At 48.7% G+C, this 12,911-nt stretch overlaps 1 protein-coding gene across 1 annotated transcript; it reads left to right on the top strand.

Annotated features, from left to right (window-relative positions):
* The first annotated feature begins 4,871 nt into the window (after positions 1-4,871).
* On the top strand, positions 4,872-5,921 carry LOC120665667 (probable calcium-binding protein CML15). Its single transcript, XM_039945289.1, has one exon. It carries the CDS (start codon positions 5,030-5,032, stop codon positions 5,636-5,638), a length of 609 nt encoding a protein of 202 aa, XP_039801223.1. The 5' UTR covers positions 4,872-5,029; the 3' UTR covers positions 5,639-5,921.
* Positions 5,922-12,911: the final 6,990 nt, after the last annotated feature.

A 12,911-nucleotide genomic window follows, 5' to 3' on the forward strand; every position in this document is an offset into this window, starting at 1 on the left:
AGTCAACCTATTCTAGAAAAAACCAAACAAGGTCAATATCTTGCGCGGTTACGTTATTATTAGTACGGCACTACGGCAAGTACGGCCGTGCGCCGTCGCCATCGCTGTCGCGGCCTTCCGCCTTGCCCTTCCAGTCATCGACCACCACGAAACCCGAGCCAGACTCCGGTACGATACTACGGTCGCGCGGCCGCGGTCTGCTGCGCTCTCGCTCGGCTCTCGATCCATGCGCTGGCTAAGGAACGTCACGGTCTTCATACATGGTTGCCAAGCTAATTTTGCCGATCTGATCATTTGTCGAGTTGAGTCGGATTTAGATTGAATCAGGTTGTTCATATTTTTAGTGTGATTTTTATATTTTTATTGGATTATTTTAAATTTCAAATCAAATATTATTTCAGCTTGTACCCAATTCGTCGTATGATCGAGTTGGTTCGGACTGGATTCTTTTGAATAGATTGGGTAGGATTGGATATTTTTTCGAATAGATTGGATCAATTTTGTTAGATCGGGTAGTCCGTGATCAGGTATCCACGCGAACAAGAATCCATCAATGCAGCATGTTGCAACTTGCAAACCGATCAGATCCCGACCAGCTGCCGCAGAGGAAGCTTCGCTGCAGTTTCGCGGCGGTCCCCTTCTCTCCCGTGGACAGGTACTTTCGCCTTCCCAATGAACATCTCGACTGTGCAGTGTCAAATCATGGACGAACGGTGTACGGCCATTTGCCCGTCGAGTCAAGCAACTTTCTAGGGCCGTGTTTGGTTACTACCGAAATTTTTCGCGCACGTTTTTCGAGAAAAGAATCTCGCGTGCATGGAGAAAACCTTTTCAGAGATGAGTGTAACTTTTCGAGACCAATCTAATGACGGTAACTAATTGATGATTTGCTACAGTGATGCTACAGTAACCATCCTCTAATCGCGCGGTCAAAGGCCTCATTAGATTCGTCTCGCGATTTACACGGGGGGTTGTGGATGTGGTTTTGTAATTAGACTTCGTTTGCTACTCTAAATTTTTGGTCAAAGTTGCTACAGTAAATCCATGAAATTAAACCAAACACAGCCTAGAGCAGCATAGCCGCTCTATTTAGTTCTCAAAATCTTTCAAACAATACCCATCACATCGAATTTTCAAACACATACATGAAATATTAAATACAATTAAAAAAATAACTAATTACACAGTTCAACTGTATATGATGAGATGAATTTTTTAAACCTAATTAATTTATAATTAAATATTAATTGTCAAATAACAATAAAAATACTACAGTACCCAAACCAAAAAAAATTCACAAACTAAACACAGTCAACGTCTTCCATCTCATGGACGCGCGCAAGGACGAACGTCTTCCACATGACGTGAACCCACGCGTCCTCTTGAGCACCAATCCCCGGATCCTCCTTTTCAGTTCTACTGCGGCCCGGTGCTTTCATGTGGATCGCAGCATCGGCACGAGACGAAAAAGGGTTGCGTGATTGGTCGCTGTTACGGTGCGGGCTTAAGCAGTTTAATTAGTCACTGTATTGGAGCATAGGAAGGCGAGGGAATTATGGGTGCGCGAGAAATTAAACGGTTGGATGAATACCCATCCTATAAAGTGAAATAAATAGCTGAGATAAACTATATGATCACAAGTATATTTGGAGATATTTTATCTCTTGAAAACTCGCTTTGTTTGGCTGGCTTGTCAGCCAACCAACTAGCAATGATTTTTCACTCACACCAAATCAGTAGCAACCATGAATCAACAGTAGTATTTTTTTCTCACAACAAATCAGCAACGGACACCAACCACAGTCAGTCGAACAAAATATGCTACATTGTACGACATAATCTACCTCATTCTATAATAATATAACAATGAGCAATTGCATGGTTCTTTCTCTTCGTTCTTCTCGAAAGGGAGGGGGAGTCGGCAAGTACCGCGCGCGCCCGTCACGACACCATAAGAAAATCGTCGTCCTCTTCACGCGCTTTTGTTTCAGGCATCATGTGGATCTGTTTTCTTCGATCTTCTTCTTCTTCCTCTTCTTAAGGAAATGCATGCATGCATCTTTGTGTATATCTGGCAGGTTACTTCTACGAAGCAGCTGTCGTGTCACCACTGCCTGCCTCATTGACAATTTGACATACTCGCATGCAAGATGATTAATCCCGGAGACTCGTCGTATACAAAAAAAAAAAGAGAAAGAAATTGACCGCGGTGCGCATGCACACACTGGATGCGCTAATTAACAATAAACCCTAGAGATCTGAAACGGACGTGTGCCTTCCGGCTAGTGTTGTTTAATCAGTCGAAATACTAGCACGATGCGATTCGGAAATTTAAATTTCGAAATGCAAGTCAGCCTTCTTCTTCAGGGAAAATGGAAGACCGTGACAGGCAGCGTAGGCATGCCGATCAGCTTGAACCGAAAACATGACGACGGTTGATGCCGTACGGTCTTGTCTTACACAATCCTTCCATCGGCGTCGTCCTTTCAGGCAAACCACCAGCTCCCGTCCCGCAACCAACCACCCGATCCCACCCCACCCCGGTATGCGACGCTGATGCCACGGCGTCGCGGCCGCGGTCTGGCTTCCGGTCCCCCGCTGGCCGCTCCCCCAACGTCTCAGCGTCAGCGGACGCGACGCGACGGAGGAGCTAGGGGAGGCCGAGATGCCGGGTCGCGCTCACTCGTCAGCTCCTCCCCTCGCGCGCACGGGACGCGAGCTCGGACGGGGTCACGGGGCACGCCGGCGCACGGGCGCCCAACGCCAAAAGCCACGGGCGCGGGCACGTCGGTCAGCTGACGCCGGTTAGCGGCGCTCCGCTCCGCTCCCCTTCGTCACGGCGGCCGTCGCGGCGGGGGGCCTCACGGAGCGGGTGGGGCAGGTCGCGTACGGTGCCGTGCCGCCTGCCGAACTCGATGGACCGTGCGCGGCGGCCGGGCGGCCGCGTATCTCGGACGACGGGGCCCATGGTGCGGGCGCGGGCGCGCTCTACTGCTAGTCTGCTACAGTGCCCGCGGCGCGGTTTGGCTGGGCGCTTTCATCCGACGCAGCTGATTCTCGACGCCGTTGAATCGGGGGGGTAGAGAAGACGCTCTGGTTCCCGGGAGAAGAACAGAGTGAGCAGCAGCTTCTACGACGGTGTAGCTGTACGTACTTCTGTACTCACAGCATGCCTACGAAAGATAAGCAGATCAATTCTGTTGTTTTCTCTCCTTTTTTTCCTTTTTTATAAATAGAACTACCCTCAACACGCTAAATTAAAAAAAACACACAACTATCCAATTCCTGGGGAAGCGAGGACGTTTTGATGGAGCTCACGTGCACCACCCATCACGACACGTCTGCACCGTATATTGAGTGGCGAGCCAAGTATACAAGATATGTCCTGTTTGGTGAACTTTTAAAAAGGAATCTTAAATATATAGAATACTAAATAAAATTTATTTGTATAATTTTCCCGAATTTAGTGGCGGTAATTAATTGATAATTAGCTAAATGATATTACAGTACCATCATCTAATCATACGGTCAAAATCTTATTAGATTCGTCAGAGTTCTTAGCGTTGTGATTTTGAAATTAGTTTCATTTGATATTCTCTAATTAGCTATTAAAGTTATGAACAGTTCTACTAGGGTGTGTTTAGTTCCCAAAAATTGTTGGGTTTCGATACTGTAGCATTTTCGTTTTTATTTGATAATTAGTGTTCAATCATAAACTAATTAGACTCAAAAAATTCATCTCATCATTTAGACTGACCTCACTAGCGTGTGCGGAGGCTTCGAGACGGTGACGCGGCGGGCGGGCGGGCGGACGCGGCGGGGCGCTGGCCGGGCCACGTGTGCGGAAGGCGACGGCTGGGGAAGCTTCTGAGGTCAGTCTTACAACTAAACCAAACAGGGCCACTACTCCCGCATAACCATAGTGCAACGCCAGCGGTCCAGCAGTTCAGCGAATCAGGAAAAAAAATCTCCCGTCCCATCCCCCTTTTCGCTCCCCTCCTCCAATCAATCAGGAGCCGTCGAACCCAGATCCGTCGGCCACGCGCCCGTGCACCTGTAGAACAGGGCCATCACAATTCCCAAGACAAGTTCAATTCCGAACCTGCTGCCGCACCTGCCTACCTCTCCCGTCTCCGGCTCCGCTCCACGCGCTGCGGCTGCGGCTGCGGCTGCGGCGCGGCAAAATCTCCAGCCCAGCAGGCAGCCAGCAGCCAGCAGCCAGCAGCCAGCAGCCAGCAAGCCTGTCCGCGCCCGCGCCGCGAAACCGGGGGCCTGCCTGGCCACGGCTTGCTGGCAGCCCTATCCGCGGCGGGCTCGTTGGCCCTGTTTGGTTCGGCGACTACATTCTAGAGTCCTAACACAAACGTTTTTTTAGAGAAGAATTTTGCATATATAGAGTACTAAATAAAATCTATTTGTAAAATTTCTTTCGAAATGGATGTAATTTTTCACGATGAATCTAATAACAGTAATTAATTGATAATTAGCTACATTGATGCTACAGTAACCATCCTCAAATCACGCAGTCAAAGGTCTCTTTAAAATCTTTAGAGTTACTAACGCGGGGATTCTAAAATTAATTTTGTAAACTAACAGTGTTTGATACTATGATTAACAGTCAAAATGCATTCTAGTCACTCTAGAAAAAACCAAACAAAGAAGACCATTCTCATCCGACGCGAGGCACGCGCAAAAGCGCCGAACACCGAGCCCGGATTGGTTGGCTGCCTCCCGCAACTTCGGCGGCTGGCTGGCCCCACCTGCCAGCGCCAGCCCACGCCCGCCCGCCTGGGTGGGTTCGAGGGGAGCCCGTAACGGAAAGCAACCACCGTAACCGCGTCCTCTTCCCGCGCCCCGGCTATAAATCCGCCGCGCCTCCGCCCCCCGTTCACCCTTCATCACCCATCAATCGAGCACCTCCTCCAATCTTCAAGGCATCCATCGATCACCAGCAGCGCGTGCCGTGTAGAGAGACAGAGAGAGAGAGTCACCGGAGAAGGGAGGAATCGCCACCGCCACCGCCACCGCCATGGGCAAGGTCCGCTCCTTCTTCTCCCGCAGCAGCAAGCGCTGCGCCGGCTCGTCCTCGCCGTCCTCCTCCGCGGCGGGCAGCGCGCCGTCGTCCCCGTCCCCGAGGAAGTCGTCGGCGTCGGCCCCGGCGCCGGCGGCGGCGGAGAAGGACGAGATGGAGCGCGTGTTCCGCAAGTTCGACGCGAACGGCGACGGGCGGATCTCGCGGTCGGAGCTGGCGGCGCTGTTCGAGGGCGTGGGGCACGCGGCCACCGACGACGAGGTGTCGCGCATGATGGAGGAGGCCGACGCGGACGGCGACGGCGCCATCAGCCTGCCCGAGTTCGCCGCGCTCGTGCGCTCCGCCGACGCCGACGCCGGCGCCGTCGAGGAGGACCTGCGCCACGCCTTCATGGTCTTCGACGCCGACGGCAACGGCCTCATCACGCCCGCCGAGCTCGCGCGCGTCCTGCGCGGCCTCGGCGAGGCCGCCACCGTCGGGCAGTGCCGGCGCATGATCCAGGGCGTCGACCGCAACGGCGACGGCCTCGTCTCCTTCGACGAGTTCAAGCTCATGATGGCCGCCGGCGGAGGCTTCGGCAGGGTGTCCTCCTCTTCGTTTTCTTAGGGAACACGCACTGCCCTCGGCTGCTCTGCTCGCCTCGGCTCTCACAAATTGGGTTCCTTCGTTGAATTGCTCTGTACATACGTAACAGCGAGATCCAAGAGATCATCGTCACCAAAGTAATCACTACTAGGAGGCCCATATCACACGGACAAAACCACATAAACAAATAGCACGATTGGTTTTGTGTATATACATACCTATATTGCCAATGTGCATCCGTTGTATGGATGTTGAATGATTTGTTCTGGTTTCGGTTCAAATCTTACGGTTTCCACTTTTCACAGTGTTGTGTGTCTCTATGGTTTCTGAGCTTTGTGCCTTTGTTAGCGTGGAGTTGCATCCATACAATCTTTTGCCTCCTCTCGTTTCATCGAAAAGCTGGAGTTGCATTCAGTTCGGCCAGCAGGCTTCATGTGAACTATTCCACTGGCGCATCGTCACCGCCGTGGGTTTGAGGAAAAGGCGCGGTGGCAACAGGAAAGGAGGAAAACGACCCTGGTTGATTCTTGGGCGTGTTCCTCACATCACAGCTCCTTTCGTGAAAACAACTGTCTTACAAGGTCATGGTTAAATAAGGGCATAGTAAGTTGAATAAAGGACCAGTAATCGTAGCCCAGACTTTGCAACCTCCACCAAAGGTTAAGAAACAAACTGGGTTTCACCAAGTTGGGAATAAACTGAAATTCTCGACACGGACAGGCCACCATCAACGCAGATTTATGCGTATTGTATACTTCCGCACAAGGTTTTGGCGAATTTTTGTTAAAAGTAGCTTGAAAGTTTGAGTTGATCTGACCGAGGGACCGGTGACAGTGCGATGACGAGGATGTCGAGTTGAGGATACTGCCATAAAATGGATAGAATGAAACGAGCAATTTTCATCCCCCTTCGATGCGCTACTTCTCCAGCCAGCCAATAGTGTTTTTCTCTCACACCACTCCAACAGCAGCCTCCAGCCACCAGCCAGCCAATAGTGTTTTTCTCTCACACCATTTCAGCAGCAGCCTCCAACACCAGCACAGCGAACAGGTGATCACAGTATCAAAGTTCGTTTCCTGAAAATCTAGGACACATGAATCTCACCGTCCTGCATGAAGTACATATGTTGCGGGCCTGTAAATTATTAGGAAGAGAAAACCGAAATGCCATTTGTCAGGAACACCACCACATCACAAATCTACGCCTGCACACCATGTGGCCGACTGAATGGCAATCGGATCATGTGCTGGAAGCAAGCCTAGAACAAGGCATCCCACGAGGCAATCGGACCTGTCCTATTGTAGCGCAGCGAGAGCACGGGGAACTCGTGTGTCCCCGATCCAGATGCTAGTGCAGAGCATGACATGCTACAGTGAAGTAGGAACAGAGCAATCAATCAGGCGCCTCGGGGCTCTCATGAACAAAGACGAGCTAGTGAAGATCAGATCGAAGAAAGGGATGTTTTGTTCTCTGGGTGTTTTCTGGCCGCATGCCTTCTTTTAACGCTCAATTTCATGAACAAAGACCGAGATGTGTGAATATATGACCGCAAACTTTTCAGACCATGGGTCTTAATGTAAGACAAGGATGAAGAAACGGGAGAACAAGAAGGTTAACCAGAGAGCCACGGGCGAAGCATGACATTAAGGGCACAGATCACACCCCATAAATCCCGTAAACACAAAAAAACATCACATTAAATATTTTGACACATGCATGGAGTACTAAATGAAGTTTATTTACAAAACTTTTTGCATGAATGGGCTAAATCGCGAGACGAATCTAATGAGCCTACTTAATCCATGATTTGCAATAGTAATGCTACAATAACCATCTGCTAATTATTGATTAGTCATGGATTAATTAGCATCATTAGATTCATCTCGCGATTTACAACTCATCTGTGCAAAAAATTTTATAAATAAACTTTATTTAGTATTTCAAATTAACAAGATTCCAACACAAAAATTTTTGCGCGTGAAACTAAACACGGACTAAGCAAGTGCTATATTCTTGGCCAGTGCAATGGCATGTCCACTCTCTGAAGCAATCCCATACTACTTTATTTCTTCTTCATATGACTTCTGGATGCCAAGTTTGGTCGGTAGCTTTCTGCTGGTAGGCTGGAAAAATCTACACGAGACAAAAAGTTCGTAGGAGTTCAGTAGGTTACCATCACCCCAGGTTTAAATTCCTACCTATCAGAGGCAGCGTCGCCAGACGGATTTGCCGAGAGCCGGTACTTTACTATTTAGTGCCGTGGCATCTGGTTTCCAGCCACGTTGTTTGGCACTTCCAGATGTCGCCGCTCACCAAGGTGAGGCTATTCACACTCGTTATACTCTAAATTTATCTTCTAAAAAAAATATTCTATTCTAGTAATCAAGATTTTTTTCTCTATCTTCACTTTTTCTGCACTCATTCATCCTCTATATCTCCCTCTATCTCAACTACCAGCCTGTGGAGTCCACACATCATATTATTTTTTATTTTTTTACCGACCGGTCCCCTCCCTCCCACTCTCTCTCCCCTCCTCCCCCAGTCCCCCACCACCTTGAGCTCATCGGCCGGCACCGCGCCTCCCTGCCTCCATCACCGGATCCCCTCCTCCCTCCACTCCCTCGCCGGCGAGCGCAGCGGCGACCGGATCCCTCCTCCTCGCGGTGGCGCATCCCTCATCATGCCTCCTCACGGCGGCGGCCCTCGCCGAGGCCCGCTCGAGCTCGTCCCTCCTCCCAAGCCGTGCGGGGCGAGGCCTGCTCGGCGCGCCCCCTCGACGGCGGCGGGCTAGACGGCGGCGGGCTAGACGGCGGCTGGCGCGCCGACCGCGGCCGCCACCGGCGAGTGCGGGCCGGGCCTTTCCTCGAGGCGGGCGACGGCGCCCGTGGTGGCGGCGGCGGCCTCGAGGGCCCGCGCCCTCCCTCCCTCCCCAAGCGACGGCGACGAAGGCGAGCAGGGGCGGCCGGCGGCGGAGGTCTTGACCTCCGCTCTCTCCTGGCCAGCCCCTCCTCGCGCGGCCGCTTCCGTTCGCCGCACTCGGCGGACGACAAGCTCAGCGGCGCCGCGCTGGACGGACGACAAGCTCAGCGGCGCCGCGCTGGACGGACGACAAGCTCGGCGGCCACCATGGCAAGGAGGAGGCGCGGCGCGACGGGCATGGCAAGGCGGCGGTGCGAGGCGGGCGCGACGAGTGGCGGCCATGGTGAGCTCCAGTTGGGGGACTCCGCGCGTGTGGTGCTCGCGCTCGCGGCGGCCGGGGTTGGGGGCGGCAAGGCACGGCGGAGCAGGGCCCCGCCCTCGGCGCAAGCCTTGCGGCGGAGCGGGCGCCGCCCCTGGCTTCCCTCCCTCCCGGCCTGTGGCCGGCGCAGCGGCACGGCCTGTGCGTGGCGACGCGGGGCGGGCCTGCGCGCAGCGGTGCGGCCGGCCTACACGGGGGCGGCGGCGTGGCCGGCCTTCTCGAGCGGCGCGGGCCGGATCTGGCGCCCGTGGCCGGCCTCCCTTGCTCCTCCTTCCTGGCCGGCATCCATGGCGAAGCCCGCGGAGCTCTCGTCCGGCGGCCGCGCACCTCGAGGGGTTCCACGTTGACCCTCCCACGCCCGACCTCGGCGCGGCGGCGACTCCCGGCGGCTCTGCTCGGCTTCCGAAGGGACGCGCGAGGAAACACCGGCGGAGCCGAGATGGGCCCGGTGCTAGGTAGTGGGCGTCGGGATAGCGGACGTCGCTGCAACGGTTTTTCCGCTATCCGCGTCCTGCAGGATGCGGTAGCGGACGCCGCTGCGGGCAGCTTGATGCTTTTGCTTTGGCTTTGCTCTTCCGCTAATTCGTTTCATACAAATAAGAACTTCGGGTGGTTAGGCTGAACTTTTTGGAATTTATATCTATCTCCCGGTTGTTTTGTGCTTGGATTCCATTCGTTTCTGTACGGCACAGATTGTATTTAGGTTCGTGCAGGTGCTTCTAGTGGGAGACGCGAAGATCGGTGTCGGCCCATTGTTTGTTTTCTATATATGTCGGCCCGTTTACTTTCTTTCCGCTCATTTTGATTCAGGGTGGGTTTAGTTGGTGAAAAGTTTAGATTTAGGTACTGTAACACATTTCATTGTTATTTGACAACTAATATTCAATTATGAACTAATTAGGCTTAAAAGATTCATCTCGTACTAATCAGTTAGACTGTGTAATTAGTTATTTTTTCAATTGTATTTAATGCTCTATGCATGTGTCCGAAGATTCAATGTGACGGGTACTGCGCAAAAATTTTTGGGAACTAAACAACTGACAAAGGATTGGTGTTGTACCTTGGAAGTGTAAATTGATGACTTTTAGATGTACTTCAAATTCTTTTTAGTTTTTACTTCAAATATTTATATTGTTTCTAAAAATAAGGTTTTATTTTAAAAAGTTGCATAAATATTTTGAAATAGAGAGGGTTGGATATACGTGCACGTAAGGACCTATTTGCACCTCTATACCCTGCCTTGCGTGCATCGAAGCCATCTCCTTGCTTGGCTGCTTGCATCATTGAGGTTTATATCCGTTTGGCTCCCCCTTCCATGGATGCTTGGTTAGTTTGTTTCTTGGATCTGTGATGTCTTGGTTTATAACTTGGGGAGTGGATTTTCTCCTGCTCTGAATAATCAGATTTTGAATCTGAACCCCATCCATGGGTAGATCAATGCTTTTTCAGTGGAAGCAAACGCACTTGAGGCGTGTGGTAAATCCGGTGGCTTCGATACGGTTTCACTGCTTGTCCGGTGGTCCAACGATTTCGGACCGTAGTCCAGTTACAGAGACAGCCCATACCGTTACACTTGTTTGTTTTGGAGTGGGCCGCAATAGCTTATCATGGCCCACGGATGAAAAGTTGTAACCCAAATACCCAATCACAAATTCACAATCAGATCAGATCAGATCATGTGCTAGAACAGGCATCCCACCTTGATTTTGCGACGGCGACCTTGGGGCATGGGCATGGCAACCTCGGTGCGACGATGCCGGCGGGTGAGCTCGAGCCATGTTGATTTTGCGGCAGCGAGCTTGATTTTACGATGGCTAGCTCTAGCTTCACCCTTTTTCCATGAACTCCATGCATAGTGGAGCGCTCCGTTATGCTCAATGTCAATGGTTGTCCATCCAGACCCAAGGTTGCCTATGGTCTGTCCATGAGCTCAGCGATGCGGATTCGGATTTGCGGACGAAGCTATCTCAGCTCCAAGCTCCTCCAGTCTCCGGCCATCTTCTAGTGTGGACGGGCGGACAAAAAACCTCGTATTGGGTTGCTATGGAGCTGCTGCTGCTCCTATCACTGAGAGGAAGGAGGAGGCTCGGGAATGGAGAAGATAAGATTGGGTGGTAAATAATTACTCCCACCGTACTCGAAAAATTTGTTTTGGATAAGATTTGGTTAGATATTAGGAATATAAATCACGGCTAACTTTTAAGTTGTTGAGTTTTTAAATACAAAATCATATGAATAGATTTAAATAGTTAAGAATATAAATATATCACTTTGCATTAAATATTTTTATAAAAATAAGAAGTCAAAGTTAAGTTTTGGAGAGCAATGGAGAGACTAAAAAAGAATTTGTAGGTGGATCCCATTTAAATATATTAATATGTGGGGAGAAGTGAAGAGCCATGCTGTTGAATGCTTAGTCTAATAAGTTTGGCTCCAAGTGACATGATTCGTCTATAAGACAAGTTATTAAACTTGCTCCTAGGGAGCATACTGAAGTCACCGGAGGTGTCTGAATGCGTTGGTGGTAACTTTTTCAGATCATGATACTAAAGGAGAGAATGAAGAAAGGCGGAAAAAGGAAATTTAACCAAAAAATAGGACGCACTGGACAAATTTGCATGTCATCAATAAGTAGTGTTATACTAGAAAGGTCCGCGGCAAAGGGTTCTATCTCGCGTCATAGTATTATAGTTAATGCGAACTTTAGTTGATGCATGTTGTAATTTTTTTAAGCAACATAATTAAGATAGTTCCATCACATCGTTATTTTTGCATAGGTGTCATGGTCTGCAGCCCGCTGTTGCACTTGGTATATATTTAGGCATTTTATTATCGACGCTATTATTTAATTAGTATATTAAATTGGATATTGAAATGGAGCTATGACATTTGTTGTTATATTTATTGTAATGACCAAACTAGGCACCCGGAATTCATTTGTAAAACAAAAGATATTTTTGTTCATAGTTTATTGGAAAGATCCCTCAAATACCGCAGCAATGCGCGCACCTACTAATCTATATATTGAATTATGTCACCTAGACTCACAGGTAAGAAACCCACTTTTTAAACAATTGTAGTATTTTCTTTTTCCTTATAAGCTACTTACTTTGTCCGAAATTATTAATTGTTTTGATTTTTCTAGATGCAAATAACTAACAATTTGGGACGGACGAAGTACCAGAAAATTGAAAATTCGATATGGGTATAACTTTTATTTAAGGATCTGAATTTAGGAAACAAAATCTCGTTCACTATTGGAGCAGTTGTCTTCCTTTGGAGCACACATATTTGATCAATATAATTGATAAAAAGGTATCAAGAAAATTGATAAAAGGAGTTCTTTCTCAAGGACAAAGGCAAACAAATTCTCCGTGATACCATGGGTATTTTAGATTTAGCACACTCTGTTTACCTTTATTGTTTCTATTGACAATTAAGGATTAATATTGTAATAAAACCTTTTTCAAATACAAAGATCAGTCTAGCATTATTAAAAAGTGGTGATATATACGTATATGATCCACATCCTCTTATGGTTAAGAGGATTATGACTTTGTCACATTCTCGTATAGGACAAACGATCACATACATCAACATAGATTATAGTAGTGTTGTACTACCAAATGCTACATGCTAATAATTTGGGCCGGATGGTCATTTAACAGGGTTCAACAACTGTTAAATATGATAAATAACCTATTAAACTTTCTAGCTAGCCACCATCTTACTATTACTAATTGAAGATTTTTTTTAAAACTCTATATGAAGCCGTCCAGGATCTTATGTGGGTATTTAAAAAAATAGAAAAACTATAAAAATTCTCATAAATAAAAAACATCCGACTACTAATACGACAACTCTAATCATAACAGTCGTTGGACTTGTTATCTTTTCTAATAAACTACTCATCCCTATTATTATAAAAATAGACTAAAACTAATCCCCTAAACATTTATCTAATTTGCCCACATTTTCCATTATAAAAAGTTAACCCATAAATCTTCGTGTAACTTACCCACTTATACAATTATAAAAGTAACATAAATAACCTCT

This window comes from Panicum virgatum, chromosome 3N, assembly GCF_016808335.1.
Source record: "Panicum virgatum strain AP13 chromosome 3N, P.virgatum_v5, whole genome shotgun sequence".
Lineage (NCBI taxonomy): Eukaryota > Viridiplantae > Streptophyta > Magnoliopsida > Poales > Poaceae > Panicum > Panicum virgatum.